Source organism: Meleagris gallopavo, chromosome 2 (genome assembly GCF_905368555.1).
Source record: "Meleagris gallopavo chromosome 2, MGAL_WU_HG_1.1, whole genome shotgun sequence".
Lineage (NCBI taxonomy): Eukaryota > Metazoa > Chordata > Aves > Galliformes > Phasianidae > Meleagris > Meleagris gallopavo.
In genome coordinates, this window is record NC_139405.1 from 90,562,227 (window position 1) to 90,580,304 (window position 18,078).

At 40.5% G+C, this 18,078-nt stretch overlaps 1 protein-coding gene across 2 annotated transcripts in view; it reads right to left on the minus strand.

Annotated features, from left to right (window-relative positions):
* Positions 1–18,078, minus strand: part of DLGAP2 (DLG associated protein 2) — a 454,788-nt gene that overhangs the window by 363,768 nt on the left and 72,942 nt on the right. For both annotated transcript variants that reach the window (XM_085217936.1, XM_085217937.1), the window contains exon 2: positions 11,353–11,407. In XM_085217936.1, coding sequence (XP_085074062.1) covers positions 11,353–11,407 — 55 coding nt within the window. The remainder of the gene's footprint in view (positions 1–11,352; positions 11,408–18,078) is intronic.

Consider the following 18,078-nt stretch of genomic DNA (forward strand, 5'->3'; position numbering starts at 1 on the left):
GAGCTAAGTACTGTGAGCAGTAGTGCAATAACTACTGGCACATACCACCCCACCAGTGGTTCAGGAAAATGATTAAAGACCAAATTAAAGCCTTAAAAGCTAGAAGATAATTCTTCAGTCAAAAGGAAAAAGATATATTACTGTACGTATGATCAAATCCATAATACCTGTTACCAGAACAATTTGGACACATATTAATAAAATGGACGTCCTACAGAAGTAGAGGCTTATAATGCAGTGCATCTGTTTATTGTGTCTTCTTACTATTCCAGTTTCCATAGAAACTGGAAAGAGTTAGGAAATTTCAGCACTGGACAATGAATTCTAATGATCTTCTTAAAAGAATCATTATAACATATATTTAGTGTACACAGAAGGCATCAGTAAGATTTAAATTCAGGTGTATGAAACATGGATCAATAGTCCTAATGCAGAGGAGCTTACGACTGTACAGGATTTCTAAGTCTTGATGGCAATAAGAGAAAGATCATTTAACATACATTAATATCGTTCCACATCACACTTGTTCTACTGCTTTAAGCTTTTCAATTTCCTTCTGCTGTCTCCAACTGCCCTACAAACAAGCGCAGGAGCAAACACTACTGAAGAATTTTCAAATATGTCTTCCTTTCCCTGAAGCTTATATGATATCTTACCCCTTACATTTATAATCACCTACAGTTTAACCATGATGTAATTTCTTATGCCTTGTGGGCTGATTCCTGTGACTCACAATTTCCAAATATATTTGTGAAGGTGGTTCATGAATTGAAGTTCTGTCAGCTGAAGCCTCCAGCATTGTTCTGCCCGTGTTGAGTATGGAGGCTTCTGGCTCCCAGGAAGTTTTAATAGCACAGTACAGAGGATCAGCCCTCAGTTTACAAAGGACACTCGAGATGCCATTGTAGAATGTAATACAGCCTGCAAATGCCCCCATGGCTTTTTGTCATGCCATCATTATTCTTTGGTAAGTTTAGGTTTCCTAAATATACCACTGAAAATTGTCAATGATTCATCCCCAGGGTTTGCTGTCAGCTGTGAACAATTGTGAGCTGCGCTTCTCATGGTTTCTCCGGTACTGCCCTCTTCCCTATTGCTTTTCCTTGATTTTAAGCCATGTCCAAGTAAGACCTAGGAGACTCTTGTTCTTTGCTTGTTCACAGCACCTTCATCAACTACAAATTCACAATTTCCTCATTTAAGCGGTTATCTACTGAAGTCTAGCAAACTAATATATATATAAATATAATCAACATCACCTACAAGTGTCAATGTGTACCCAGCCTTGAAGAATTACTTTCACAGAGCTATACTGAAATGCCACTTTCCTTCACCTTCACCTTCTCCTCCTCTGCCATTTCTCTGCCCCAGTGATCTTTGCCTCAGGGAGGATAAACTTAACAGGATACTTTTGCCCGTTCCTGAGCTCTTCACCTGCTTTCCTTTCCGCTCAGCAGCATTCCTCCTCTTGGCTGGCAGTTTGGGAGAGATTGTCAGGATGGTACGGCTGGTGTCCGATCCAATGCAGAGTCACATCGAGACACCTAAACCACCATGTCGAAGCATTCTCCATGTTTTAATCTCAAGGGCAGAGGCTGCAGCGCTGCCACCAGTGATATACTTCTACAATAACCACCACTAACAGCTTTAGGAAACATAGGCACTGTCGGTGCAGTAACATTTGATATTTCCTATCATGACAGAAAGGAGACAACTGGTTAAATTACTGCCTGTTGTACACAATTGTAGACATTAGCAGCAGTTATTTATAGTGCCTATTATGTTATAGTATCCCAAAAGACAGGAGAACCACGTCATGCAGCATTACTACAAATAAAACCATTCTAACTTAGCATAACCTTTTTAAGCACAGCGAATATCACTGTAGTTTACCTTTAAATGGAAAGCATGAACGGCTCAGATGTTTTCAAAACAAAATGTATGTTTTAGTACTCCCACCCCATCAGATAATACAAGAAGAAGTAAGGAGGAAAGGAAAAACTGCATTAATAAAGTCAGAGATCTGGAGGAAGTGCATCAGTGCATCAGTGCAAGCAGGGTGTCTTTTTCTGGAAAACACTTAACTGGAAGACAAGCCAGCTCTCATGTTTATGTTGTGGAGAGGCTTATATGCTACAGCTTTTTAAGCCTGTTATTTAATCCTGGGGAGTTAAATACAAGTCCTAAATGTGTGCTCCAAATCTAGCAGCATGCCTTAGAGCACACAAGTATCACTCAGGCATCTTGTGAAAATAGAAGTTACCTAACACTGAGCATCTCAGAGAACTCGATTCCCTATATTCTTCCCATCTTCTAGTAAAAGTGGGGGTAGGAGAGAGGACATAAAAAGTAAACATGAATTTCTTGATGATCTTGGGGGAATGGGGGGCAGCTCTATTTCTTTCTTTCTTTTTTTTTTTTTTTTTTGTAAGAAAATTTCTAAGTTAATATCTATTATTCTCATGTCTTCTGGAAAAAGAAATCAAAAAAAAAAAAAAAACAAAACAATGTTTTTAACTTCAGAATCATGAAGATCTTCCACAAAAAAATGGAGATTACAATAGAACTGAAGTGACTGCAGGAGAAGAGCGCGATGGTCGCTTACAATGCTGCTTCCATTACACATCCACCACTCAGAACTCAGAACTGGGACACTTCCCAGGTTACAGAAGGATGCATTTTAAGGATAACTCCCAAATCTACTTGTACAATTGAACAATTCAAAGGGGGAATTCAAAGGTAATTCAAAGGGGGTAAAAAAGGAATATAATCAAGATGTTAAGGTGCTGTCAGCAAATAAAAACAGGTTTATTACTTTTATGTTTTGCACAACTGAATGGTTTACAAACACCAGCCATGAGACCTCTTCTTCTTTCAGAGCTGTCTCACCATGGCTGAAGTGAGACAAGACAGTACTGAAACAGGTAACATAGGTACTCCTCTGAAGGCACTGAAGCCCTTCAAAAGGTGAGGGGGTGGTTTCTTTTGGCTTGCAGTCAAAGCCAGATCCTCTAATAGGAATGAAGTCTCAGTGTGGTCTACTGCATATATTTGAAAGCAATGAATCCAAGACTCCTCCGGTATTACAGCCAGATTCTTCTGAGACCTTTATGAATTCCCTGTGCTCCTCACCATTAATTGGTAGTTGTTCTACAAAGCAGTACTAACATTTTAGCTTCTTCAGAGACAAATTTTGCCTTACAGTATGAGTAAAAAATTCTGTCTTTTGATTTCTCTGCTGAATTACATGCTCTTTACCTCTACCCACACACTGCGCACTGTGTTGGCAAAGTCATACGTTTTGGCAGTGGACTTCAAAACTTTATTCCTCTGCAGGAGAAAGCCCGTGTATTGTACACTCACATACACACCCCCTCAGTCCACATGATTTATATACTGCCTGGGCAACCATTTCACAAATAGATGGAAGCACTGAAAAATAAAAATCTCAACTCCTGGCATACAGATATCAGCCATTCCACATACTGCTTTCATTTAGCAATGCTTAGCCACATTACTAACATGACTGGTTATCAGGGCTGCACGCAGATTTTGCTGCTGATGATGTATGTTTATTATCACTTCCTTTGGTAACTGAGCTGTACACATTGGGAATGCTTTACAAAACATCTCAGAAATAAAGGTCAAGTAAACTTTCTTGTAAGAGATACTGTTTTCTGGAGAGAATTTCCTTCCTACACACCTCCAGCCACCAGAGCACTTCTGATGCTAGACAAAGACATTGGAAACACATATGCCCACTCACATTTCTGTCTCTAGAAGTATGCTTTACTGACTTAGAGTCCCTTCTTCAACCCCTGCTCACCTACACATATCCCTGTCAAGGCACATGAGGCTGAGATCAACATGAGTTGTCAAAGTGGGATTTAAGAGTTCATGGTTTAAATTTAGTCCCCAGAGCACAAGGGCTAGTCAGTCTCGCCTGACGAAGAAGTAGGTTTTACTGATCTTGGAACATTTCATACAGTAGCAAAACATCAGTGAACTCTCCTGCTCAGTTTTGGTTTGGAGTTGACATAGTTCTGGGTGAAACACAACCATGACTTCCCATCAGGAGAGGGAAAAAGCATCAGGAAGGAGGAACTGGGCATAGTGGAGAATGCTGAAATCCAAAAAGCTCCCAGCCAACTAGGCTACAGTGCAAAGGCTGAAGAACTGGAGCCATGTGCTAAAGCCGTGTTTGCTTACATTAGCAAAATGCTATAGAGGTCTGCACCAGCTGGAGTCTTAAAACAGTTTTGCCCTCACATATATCCAGAATATCCTGACCTAATCAATTATTGTATGTGGAACAACAAATCCTAATTAGCTCTATACCAAGAGGTACTGAAAACATTGAAGTATTGAAGATATTAAAGAATTCAAATTACTGAAGATATTGAAGGTGGAGGTCCTACTGCCCTTGAGATAATAGTTCTGTCCCCCTTTGAAATCCGCCTCTACTCCAAACTGCCTGTAATTTTGCACTGCACAGAGACTAGATTTTAGTGGATTAAACTAGATGGTCCTAGGTAGAGCCAAATCAAATAAGACAAGGCAGTCTTCTGGCTGGCTTGAGACTACAAGTGTGTCATTCTGTATTCTGGCTAGACGTCTAACAATGCTAAGAAATCCAAACTGACCCACAGGACAGAAACTAAAATTAAAAGATGATTTCTTACACAGCTCACTAGTTCCCTCTTGATTTCACTGCAAATTATCTGTACTGAAGAGCTGATAGCTTTGGCCAGTTGCTTGTCATCTGGACGCTGAATTACTGAGAGAAATGGAAAAAACACACTGGCTCCTTGTGGCCATGTCACATGTGCAGCTGATCTTCTGTAGGTATTAGAAAAACTAGAAGAAAACACTGACTCAGAACCAAAGGTCAGGTAATTGGCTTGTATTGACCTTGTGGGCTGGGTGACAGGAAGAGAATCACAGAATCACAAAATGGCCCGGGTTGGAAGGGACCTCAAGGATCATGAATCTCCAACTCCCTGCCACAGGCAGGGCCACCAACCTCCCCATTTAGTACTAGACCAGGGCCCCATCCTACATGGCCTTGGACACCTCCAGGGATGGGGCATCCACAACCTCACTGGGCAGCCTGTTCCATCACCTCACCACTCTCATAGTAAAGAACTTAAAAGAAAGAATCAGGAAAGACACAGGTGGAACTCAAACCGCTCAGGAATATTACAATAAAAATGTTTAGTATCTTTAATCAAACCTCCTGGTAACATGCTCAGACAAGTCAATCAGCTCTTCTGGGAGAAGAATGGACACAGACAGAATGAAACATGAAAGTTTATGCAGTGTAAAAATCGAATATTAGACATCAGCTAATCAGTGATCATGTCACATTTAGAGAACTGCTACACTCTGTTCTGTTTCCTAAACAAATCCAGGTAGGGATAAAAACACTCAAGGAAATAAAAGTTACATTCAAAACATGTCAATTTCAGATGTATGGTAATGTAATACATATGGAAGAGGGGAAGAGTGGAATTCATTAGCCTAGACAATAAAATCTAAAGGGAGAGAAAACAGGATAAACAGTCTTCAGATATAGAAAGGGTATCTGGAAGGAGCTGAGAAACTGAAGGCACCTATCATACAAACAAGATAATAACTCAAGCTGCAGCAAGGAAGATTCAGGCTATGAATAAGGAAAAGTTTTCAGTGGTAGGATCGGGGAAGTTGAATAAAGAGCCTGGGCAGGCTACACAGACAGCTGTCAGACGTGTATAGCTGATCCTCCCTTGGCACAGCAGAGGCCAAGTACCTCCCATTCCTGCTTCTCTGACGGCGTGACTGACCGCTGATGGCAGAGTAAGAAACACAGCCCAAGGACCCCAGACCTATCCTTCCCAAGAAATGGCCAACGCAAAACAGAGGCTGTAGTTCAGCCCACAGGGAAAAGGCGGAAGAGTGGATATAAGAGCTGCTCACAATAACCGGGATGCTCACCTCACCACAGCCACCTGCTCAGCTTCTGTTCTGCAGCCCTGACTCTGCTGAGTAGTAAGTAGCCTGGGGGGACAGAGACTGGAAAGCAGGCATCTCTCAAGAGATTTGAGAACTCCAAATTGTGTTCTGAACACATCTGAGGATATCCTTGTTTCACACTCAGAGTGGAGCATTTAAATTAGATCTTCTTTGGCCAGGATGTTTTCCTCCCTTAGGTTCATTCTCTAATTAATTACTGTCAGCATTGTCACCATATGAGCTACAATTGACAAGAACTTCTGTCACAGTTTATCACCCCTGCCACTGGATATCACTTCACATCCTTTCATCTGTTTATCTTTGCAGTCCAATTCAATTCTCCCTTCTTCATCCTTTGCTGGTGATCCCATATATCTCTACAGAATTATGGTAATAGGTATTGCTCACCACAGCTCTAAGTGACAGCAATTTATTTATTTATTCTTTTGCAAAAGTTACCATCACATGACTGGCCAACTAAAAGCAAAACAACCTTGATGGCAAGGTGTGAGATATTCCGGATTAAGTAGAAGATTAGGAAAATACTTACTCTTGATTTCACCCCTCTAATTCCTATTTCCATGGAAACAGGGCTGGAAAGTACCAGCAGGCAGCCTGCAGCTGAACATCTGAATGAGAGCTCTTGTGTTGAACTCAGCAAGCAGGCAGCAGGTGAAACCTGCAGGAGCTGCCTGAAAATCTATAGCCAGGTTTTCAAAGTAAAAGGATGACCTCAAGTTAGGCAAAGGACTTCTAAGAAGGATTACATATATCCCTAGCAAATATTCTCGCACTGCAACAGTTGATAATCTGATTTCATCTTGTGAAAAAGGCAGGGATAACACTTCTTTATCTCAACTGCACCAGACAAAAATCCATCACAATTAAACGTATTTTGAAATGTTCAGGTAGAAGATGACACATTAGCAAGAATGATAATGTATTTTTGTAACAGAACTGCCAGACTGTCAGACACTGTTCTGTAATTCCTCCTGTGAAATCAAACTGGCCAATGCCCGGTCCATATAGATGCATTCTAGATTTATATATTAAAAATCAACAAACAAAAAAACAACACTAGAAGTTAGTAATACATTTGCTAGTTATAAGTCATATAGATCACCAAAACTTGCCTTTTAAAATCTACTAAGGCAACCCAGTTGTAGACATCGTTAAGGAAAAATTAAAAAAAAAAAAAAACCATCAACTTCCTTATGCAATTTAGTAAAGTTTCATGCAGTAATTCTTTTTAATACCATCTTAGATTTTTCTCCTGTTCTATATTTGCTCTTCAAGAAACAGAAAGAAAAGCAAACAAAGAAGGATGAAACATTACTGTCTTGCACTATACTTTACCCAAACAACAGATTGGTTATTACTAAACTCCTGCTTTTGTATCTAAAGCAATTACCAGTTTCTCAAACAGATATTATTCATTCCTTGCAGAGAACAGAACAGTGGTCCCACTTCGTGTCAACGTAATTTCAGCCAATGCAATGGACAAAACAAAATGATTATAATAAAGGATGTAATGTCTTGTGCAAGTTCAATATCAGCACACTAGAGCTGACCTGAAAATGGATGATGAAGAAACTTGAGACAGTATAAATCTCTTTTTTTTTTTTTTTAATTTAAGAGTGTTATTTAAAGCTTAACAGAGCTATTTATCAGAATCAAGTCAGCCTGATAGGTGTGTGGATCTGCTTTATTGTGCCTATGTTATCCTTCACCATCAGAGAGGAAATGCAAGCTTAAAGCATCAGAGAACAAATCAACGCCAGAAGCTGTTAGCGACTATTGATTCGTTGCTTTCTCTGGGATCTTCACTGCAAAACCAAGCCCAAATTTAGAGTCCACAATATATTAAACTCACAGCTCTGATGGAAAAGAATAGTACAGAAGCTTCTTGTGCAATTTTCTTTCATCATAGGAAACTAATAATTGTGTATCAAAAGCATAACTGTGGCAGACAATGCACACACCCATCAGCATCTCTGCAGAACAAGAATGTCCACTTAGCAGCTGCAGCAATGGCAAAAATTGCACAGAGCAGTTCTGTTAATGAGTCCCACTGATTGCTCACCTGTTATTCTATACCATCTATACTTGTACTCACCTCAAGATCATTTACAGTGCTAGATCACGATGCTGGCAGCCCTGGCACAAGGAGAAATCAAACTCCAAACTCACTGATCTAGTCTGAGTCTGCTTAAACACAGCATACACAAAAGCAAAAGCTTTCACGCTCATTTCCACTTTTTCTTTGTGTGAAAGCATCTATAGCTAAACAGCCCACGTGTATTGTCCAAAGAACTCTACTTCAAGAAGGACTAGAAATAAAAAGTAAAACTAAAAAGCACAAATTTAATTTAAAAATCCACATCAGCAAATACTGACTAAATTCTCCATTTCATAGAAGTTCTATCCCTCATTTTTTATATTTGTTTGATTGTTTTTGTTGATTTGTTTGTTTTGGAATGCCAAGACATTTTGTACTTAAAGGCTACCCCTCTACTGTTATTTCAGGATGTGTAACCTTCACACTGTCTGAACAGCTCTCAAAGTCATCACTACAACTGCAAACCTTACTAAGGGAGGAGGAAGAAGGGGAAGGGCATCCTTGGCATCTGTTTCAGATTTATAGAAATGATCATGCAGTTACAAGAGAGATCTCTGACTTGGCTGAAGAGTTCCAGTAGGCAGGGGATGGAAATATTTATAAAGGGAATTATATCTGGCTGCATACATGCTCAAAGGCTGGTGGCCATACATCAGAAAGGGTGGCTTATCTTTCCCAGCTGGAGCTTAAAATAGAGAGGGATATAATTCAAGGAAATGAGGAAGCTGATCTCCGCCCAGTCATTAGTATCTTCACACTATTTTTCCTTATGATCTTGTTAGTAACACCTGTACAGAGCACATAACTGCTTTCTTCCAAATAACTTTATACCTGCTAATGTACCCCAGTTGTTGCTGGCTCGTTAACTTATGGGAGATGGAAGGAAACCAAGACGTCGCATCAGTATAGTCTTCAGCAATCAAGAAAGATGTAAAGAATGAAGCTGTCTGATCTAGGATCTTTTGCCTCTTCGGCATGGAGAATGTGGCAAATACAAGCTCTGGATTCCAGTTAATGTGACAATAAACATACATTATGCCAATGCACGCTATATAAATTTTTAATTTAGTAATGAAAATATGATTAAAAGAAAGCCACATATAAGTTAACACTTCAGAAATTAAACATCATTATCTATTAGAAAACCTTAATGCAAGCAATCTAACTCAGAGATTTTGTAGCTACTTTACCTGTTTGTAAGGCTAAACCCTCTTCCATGTTTGAAACACCTAAACTTGCTAAATATCATGTCTTCTTCCAAAACAGTATTGCTACATAGCAGCTGAATTAGTTTTATATCTTCCTTTTTGGAAGGTTCTGCAACAAATGTTTTCATAGCAAAGTTGTTAGAACCAAAAATAAAAGTTTGCAATAGATGTATTAACACACATTCACAAGGGGAACGTGATCCATGTTCCCATGTACTTTCTTTATGTGTACAGCTCCGGTCTCCAGTTTACAAATACGGAGTACTGACTCTGAGAGAATAAGTGTTGGCACTTCAGCAGTGCAGGAAAAGTCACCGAGGCATGAAATTTCCCAAGGTTTGAGTTATTCAAGACTTCTAATTCAAAGACTAGGTATTCACAAGACTCAAGGCTGGGTAAACTGGGAAGAGCAGTTAGGTGAGTGCAAGTGATCCTTTACCACTGGCTTCATCATTCCCAAGGGCTCTCTACCTTCTCTGTAGTGTAACTCCCCAGTAGCTTCTGTGCTGAGACTGGGAAAGAGCTCTTCAAATCCTAGCCTAAGATTCCTAAGCTGCCCTCTTAACTATTGAGTGGATGTGAATAAGTGGAAAAACTACTAATGCCTCTGCCTTTTAGCCATCCCATTTCCCACAACAAAAGAGTAGCTCCCCAGAGGTTTTAGAGGTCTCACTTTAATCTTCCTCTCCGACTGTCATCTTCCACTTCGCATTTTTCACTCTTTCTTTATTTGATTAGGCACAACACCCAAGTCTGCACACTTCTAACTTCTTCCAAACACTAGCAACTGAACACAGACAGAGACCCAAAGCTTGCAATTAGGCCATTTCTCCTGCCTCAATTAATGAGAACAGAGTTGTACAGGATTATATATGATGTAAATGTCTGAATTCAAACAGTACACTCCAAATTTACACAAATTTAATGATTGCCTTCTTAATGTGCATTTACGGATTCCAACATAATCAAACAAGAAAATGGTTCATCTGTGTTTAATCAACTTCATCAACCAAATTCAGCTTCCCAGCAATGTAAACACACTAGTATGAAGTGGTTGCAAGCTACTGCTTCCTCCATCAAGTATAGACATGTTGAAGATGGGGATAGGAATAAGCAAAGAAAGGACAGACAACTTTACTTATTTACTGTGGGCTACACAAAAAAAAAATTGAATGGTGTGGGATTCAAACTGCATTTCCTTTCAGAGCTGCAGAGAATGAGTGTCCCTGCAGAGTGAAAAGCCACAGCTCCATCCATAAGGGCTCCTGGGGAGCGCAGCTCTTCTCGCTGAACACAGACTGACAAAGCCTACTACCACAAAATCCTGGAGAGCAAGCTTGCAGATGACACAATGGCCATCTCTTCACTTCGATTTAACCATTTTTTTGTGCTAGGATCCAGAAACTGCATCTGAAATCTGCTAGAAATTCAGTCATTCCTCTTGTCTACTCTGAACTTTTCTTCTCCTGTTGTCTGCCAAGGATTTAAACACCATAAATGGAGGAAACAAAGAAAGTGGAACACAACAATTATTTACTTTGCACCTGCTGGCAACTCCCAACTATACAGTAGGTAAGCATAAAAATACCAGTCACATAGAAGCAATAGAAGTGACATCTGTTTTCATACCCAAGTGTGCTTGCGTTGTCTTATATTCTAACCCTGCTACACATAGAACTTACTGCTTAACACCTTTGTGAATCAAGAGAACCAGATTTCAGATTCCAGTATTAAACCTCTTATCTCAACAGAATGGTAACTTTGTAATTAATAACAGACAACTCAGAAATTCACACAATACCTTTGCAAGTGAGACCTGATAGCAATCTCTAAAAAAGCAATAGCTCCAGAAAGCTAACAGAAAACAAAATTTTCAAATGAAGCCAGATCATTTAAACAAAGAATCCAAGCCATCACTCCCTAGAGTCGATTTTGGTGACTGTATGTAGCAAAAGACTTCTCCACATTGTCCAATGTGTGTTTGTATTTCTCCAAACCATAATCCAACACTAAGTCATTAAGAAAGAAGTTTACCTGTGTTCCGGTCAGGTAAAATACAGCAATGCTTCTGCAGTATGCCAGGCAGAACCTGTGGCAACAAAAAAACAGACATTAACATTTGTATATTTTTAACATTGCATGAAGAAGAGCTAGCGATTGTTGGAGTGCATATGTAATCGAGCTTTGTGCTTTCATTCTGGATGCAAATTAACTATTGCACAGTGCGAATCTGAGCCCCGCTCATTAGGAATCACACATTGAGAAGAATCTTATATGGTAAGCTGCTTCCTATTGCCCATAGTGACACCCTCTCTCATAGACTGCAAAAATGGAGTAAAATAATATAAATACATAAGTAAACATGCTCAACTTAGAAAGACAACACGTTATCAGCCAGTGCCACTCCTATTCCTGATTTTACACTGATTTTAAACTGATTTTAGCCCTGGGGCTAGGAGAACACTTCTCAGATGCCTATTTCCAGTAAATAAAATAAAACCTTTGAAGCTTTGATAGGAAGCTCAAGGGAATGGAGACAGACAAGATGCTATGCTTGTAGTTCATCATGATCACTGTGCTGAGATGCCTATGAGAAAGGCTACAGGAGCTTCCCACCACCACAGGCCCTTTCTTCTAGGTGGGGCAGCCCCATCCCTCTTCACAGATTTACACACTGCAGTCATCTGTTGTGGTGCAGCTTTGATGCTCCTACCAGCAGCAACCTGTGCTTGAAGCATGCAAGACCTCATTTCAATCTGACTTTTAAATCTGTAATTAACACCTTCTACAATGTTAACAGCATCTGTAAAACCGTAGCTTAAAACTTAATGCCTTTTCCTTTGCTATCTCAGAAAAAATCCAATTAAAAGCTATGGTCTAAGATGTCCTCTATAAATTTTCCCTCAGAGGTCAGCATGTAGCCTTTTAAGTCTGAAAATCTTAAAAAAAAAACTAGTTTCTACAAACAGGAGACCAACATAACCTCAGTGTCAAAATGCTGGCCCTCTAGCCAGTGAGAACACATTGGGCACCATCACAGCTCATATTAAGTTTCAGAAATTCAGGAAGGAGAGTACACTGTAGCCTAGCGATATTTTTATTCATCATGAAGACTGCTGTTGGCAGTTTGGCCAAGTTTAGCACTTAGGATGAGAGTCAGAGTCGCGGAGCCCTGCAACAGCACTGCAGGCCTCAGCCTTCCCTGCGGGCCTTACCCAGTGCAACTGTGGTAAACCCCCATGAAACCAGCACCTCTGCTCAGCCATCCTCCAGCACAGCAACAGCACAAGCACAGTCTTAAGAAATTTGCTGCACCGTGCTTACTCCCAAAAGCACGCATGCAGACACAGTGCCATTGCAAAGCTGAGCTTTTATTGCCATTTTACCTTGAAGAGCCAGTCTGCACACAGAAAGCTGTGCTGGACACAAAGCCACAGGGAACAGTTTCCCCCCACAGCTCCTTGAAACTCTACTACAGACAAAGCATTTAAACATAAAGTCTTGCATAAATAATTCTGGTCATTTTCTGAAGTGAACAGCACCACTGAAGCCATGTTCTGCAGTGGTGCCGGAGATTACACTGTGAGAGGCAGTTCAAACACCCAGGAGAAGCCAGGGAGAGAGAGCTGCTTGGAGTCACCAGTCCTCACTTTATTGCAGCAGCACATGAAGGGAGAGCACAAGGCAGACTACTTTCTTCTCACTGGGGAGCACAAGAATGCAGCACTCTACTGAAACAAGCACAATGGCCACCTGCTGCAACAGCCAAGCTGTTGCAAAACCCAGATGGAGGGGGCCACGACTTTTCTGGGCTGACACATGCACCCAGATGGACCTCCTGAGGGGCAACACATCTCCCCAGAGCTTCAGTTGTGGGAAACTCTGCAATCTGGAAGTCCCTCAAGGGCCTGAGGGAAGAAGCCCCGAAGTCCCTGCCAACCTCAGCCACTCAATGATTCTGTGACGGGCTTACTGCTATCTACTTCTGAAAAGCATCATGCTCTTATCCTTCACTCTGTTGCAACTCTGTTTAAACAGGTCCCACAGTTAATGCCCTCAGAGCCAAAGCCCCAGTCCGTGCCTCTGAGTACAGGGCTGGAGAAGAATCATCACATCTTGCTGTCCCTGTGAGGCAAGGGATAGTTGTTTTAGCTGCGCATACATGTATGCTGATACTCCTGAATTTCTGCATGCTCATAACAGCTAAATACCACCCGTTGTCATCTCTTTTGGTACTCAGAAGACCTGTCAGCAAGTACATTACTTTCCCAAGTAGAAATCCTTTTCACTTGAAGCAATTACAAAACTATCCTTCCTTCAAGTAGAACAATTATGGAAAGGTACCTTGGTGTACTGATGGACAGTTGGCTCAATATGAGCCAGCAGTGTGCCCAGGTGGCCAACAAGGCCATTGGCATCCTGGCTTGTACCAGGAATGGTGTGGTGAGCAGGACTAGGGAAGTCATCCTGCCCCTGTACTCGGCACTGGTGAGGCCTCACCTTGAGTACTGTGTTCAATTTTGGGCACCTCAGTACAGAAAGGACACTGAGTGGTGGAGCAGGTCCAAAGAAGGCCAACAAGGCTTGTGAAGGGCTTGGAGAATATGCCCTACGAGGAGCAACTGAAGGAACTGGGGCTGTTTAGTCTGGAGAAAGGGAGGCTGAGGGGAGACCTTGTTGCTCACTTCCAATATCTGAAAGGTGCTTACAGCGAGAGCGGGGTTGGTCTCTTCTCACTGGTGACAGGTGACAGGATGAGGGGAAACAGCCTCAAGTTGTGCCGGGGTAAGTTTAGATTGGATGTCAGGAAACACTTCTTTACAGAAAGGGTTGTTAAGCACTGGAACAGGCTCCCCAGGGAGGTGGTTGAGTCACCATACCTAGATGCGTTTAAAAACATTTAGATGTGGTGCTCAGGGACATGATTTAGTGGAGGGTTGTTAGAGTTAGGGTAGGATAGTTAGGATGTGGTAGGACGTGATAATCTTTAAGGTCTTTTCCAACCTGAGAAATTCTATGATCCTGTGATTCTATGATTCTACTTAGAGGAATAGAGTACGACTTGAACCGAGATATTAGCTTCCCTTATTCACATTTAGACAGCAGGAAGCATGTATTTTCAGAAACAATAACATGAAAAAAAAAAAAATTGTGAAAACTACATTCATCATTTGCTAGTGTTTCTTGAATTTTAAAAAGAAAAAATCCAGTGGTACTTAGGAGTGTATCGTAATACTTCCAAACCATAGCATTTTCATTTTGGCCGTGGATATAAATAACAGCATGGTCTTATAGGCACTGAAAGCATAAAAATTAGAAGCAGAGAACAAAGAAATCCTAGAATGAGCAGAGACAAAGCAGTGTAACACAAAGACTGAATCTTGAAAACACCCTGTCTTACTCAGACATAAAATAGCACTTAGTTCCCAGTGAATCTGTCACATTTTCTTCCCCACATTCATGCACCATGGAGAAGCATTATGAATTTATTATGAGCACCAGTTAATCAAATTAAGGTTGAATCTGAAAGAAGACACAGAAAAAAAAGCAGGTCTGGAGTAGCAAGACAATTTCCTTGGGAAAAGAAACACCCTGGAACACAATTTTTACCTTCCTGGTAGACCTGATACAGATAAGAGAACAGTCACACTGAAAGGCACAAGCTTGAAAAATATTTGCTTGTTCTTTTCCTCTACTCTCTTAAATGGTAGGTAGGCAACTGGCATGGAAGAGGCTAAAACAGTGCTGCCTTCTTTCTCTCCAGCCCTTAGCATGTTTACCCTGTACAAAAACAGTTTCTGGCTGGTAGGAGTTTGATATCAACCTCCCACTTACTTATCTACAGTATACAGATTTTTACACTGTACCCATCTCCATGGTACCCAAAGAGCCTCTTCACACCGCTCTCCTCCCACATCTCCCCACTCTGTTCCTCTCCTCCCTAAGGAAAATGACACAAGCATTCCTCAGCAAAATTATCACCTTTCTCTCTCTACATGTCTTTCCTTTCCCCTGCTGCTTGCCTCTCATTCACTGGAAAGTTACGATCCCTCTCTTATGCCTTAAAATGTCTTTATGTCTCAGAGTTTGGTTTTTTTTTTCCTTAATTTCACAGATAAACACTAGATTGATTGACTGATTTAGTGGTTTGAAATCTTACATAAACAAGGGCAGTCTGATTGAGAATCTTAATCATAGTCAGATCTGGAGTGATTTCTGCTAAAGAAGTCAAAATATGGGAGAAGAAGAAGTCAAAATAACAGGAGATCCTCACATGCAGAAAAACAAAACAACAAAAACAACAACAACAAAAAAGAAAAGAAAGAAAGGATTTGAACATTTTGTTTTTGTTTTGTTTTTTTTTCTCTTGAGGAAATGAGAGGTATCAATTACATTAAGCCAAAGATTTAACCTTCAGTTGTTTTTTAAGCTCCCAGCTGGGAGCTAAGGCACTGAAACACTAAATTAAAGCTGGCGCAGAAATAGAATAAATAACACAGCAGGAAGCAGGTCCTTATAGTCAAGGCACTTCCCTAGCATTAGCCAAATTAAATCTGATCCAGTCCATAGAGTACTGTTACATGACAACATGTGGCAGGAGCTTGAACTCAGAACACAGTGTCAGTGCAAAGCTTCCTCAGAATTCAAAGAAAACTTCTAACTGATGTCAGTTGACATCGATCAGGACACAATTGTTTCACATTTGTTTCCAATACAGGTTGCTGTGCTTATACATATTTATAAACATATATACACATATACATGTGAACATATGGAGCTCGTGGAGTGGGTCCAGAGGAGGGCCACTAAGATGATCAGAGGGCTGGAGCACCTCGCCTATGATGAAAGGTTGAGGGAAATGGGATTGTTTAGTTTGGAGAAGAGAAGGCTCCAAGGAGACCTCATTGTGGCCTTCCAGTAGTTGAAGGGAGTGTGTAAACAGGAGGGGAAACGGCTGTTTATGAGGGTGGATAGTGATAGGACAAGGGGGAATGGTTTTAAACTGAGACAGGGGAGGTTTAAGTTAGAAGAAGTTTTTCACATAGGGGGTGGTGACACACAGGAACAGGTTGCCCAAGGAGGTTGTGGATGCCCCATCCCTGGAGGCATTCAAGGCCAGGCTGGATGTGGCTCTGAGCAGCCTGGTCTGGTGGTTGGCGACCCTGTACATAGCAGGGGGGTTGAAACTACATGATCATTGTGGTCCTTTTCAACCCAGGCCGTGATTCTATGATTCCTGTCATAATTAATGTTCAAATTTTTAGTTGCTCTAAATATGTACTACGAATATGCAGAAAGCTTCTCAGAGCAGCAGAGGGGAACAACATATCTTTACATCACATTTTTATAAATATGCCTATTCCATTTCACAAAAAAAATAAAAAATAAAAAATAAAATAAAAATAAAAAAAGACATTTTAATTCTCTGCATGTTCAGCATCTTTTAGATGCTCTTTTAGAGTGGTTTAACAAGGACTAGAATTAATTCTCATAAACTCTTTTCAAGTTTAGAAAGTGCTAACCTCTAACACAATTTCAAAAACTTACAGAGAAGCCAAAAGAAGTGAAGTAAAATAATTCTACTATGGAAAAAATGCATGTGTAAAATTGATACCTACTGACTTGAAAGGATCTGCTGAATGACTGTGTTCAGACCTCTCTATGGTACTGAATGATAAAGATGTTCTGACTGCTTTCTACTCCACTTACAATTATACTGTTAAAATAGTGATAGGAAAGTGAGCTGGATAGTATTTTCTCCTGTCTATTCACATTTGTTTACTAAACCTTAAACCACTGCTGAAAAGTAAGGCGATTGAAGACAAATAATTCCCAGACCCAGAATTACAGAACATCCAAATCAGGAGTCAGCATATAATTCAAGGCAGAATTTAACAAGGATTTCTACTGTGCTTTAAAGTTATCAGAAAGGAAGAACTTCAACTTGATTTTGCAGTTCCAAACTGTGTTGGGATTTTGTCTCTGCTTTTTACCTTCTTTCTACGTCCTAAAAATCCAGTGATCCTAAAGACCGCAAGAGCAGAATATCACCTTTTGGCTGTGTCAACCCTTGTGTTCATGTGCAACCCCTGCCAATGATTGTCTCTGAGATAAATCCCTATCCTCCTAACCCTTGCTACCCCAGAAAACTATTACAACTAACAAATGAAACATTTTGGTTGCAAGAATGTTGCAATATTCAAAAGAATATGTGTCAAACACATATGGGGCATATATATAAGATTACAAAATGATTAAGAAAGCTTTTTTTGACCTTTACTCATGCACTGATAATTGAAAAGAAATGTTCCTTAGGCAGAGTCATCCCATAAAGTGTACCTTGCATCTGCTGTGAAAGAAATACATACTGAAAAGAGGTTAGATATCTTGATGTGAATCAGTAGGTGAGTTCCTGGCTTTTTGTCTTCTGAGTGCTGTGTCATTTCTGTTCAAAAGGCAGGCTCCTACTAGGCACTGCTATCTGCACTGCTCCACGTTAGGCATTGCTGCTTTCCCACAGACCACACAGGTTGTGTAGAAGGAATTTTATTTGCTTTTACTTTAAGGATCCTCTTCATTATATATCTGTATTTACTTTCCCTTATACTCATCTCAGGATTTTTGTTTTAGGCCGTTGTGTGGTATAGATTATCATAAGCTAAAGGTTTATCATTACAGCATTACCCTGTTTCTTCATTCACGGCAGTCAGGTACCGTTTGCAATGGTTTCAACCTACAGGGAGCTAAATCTGCACATCA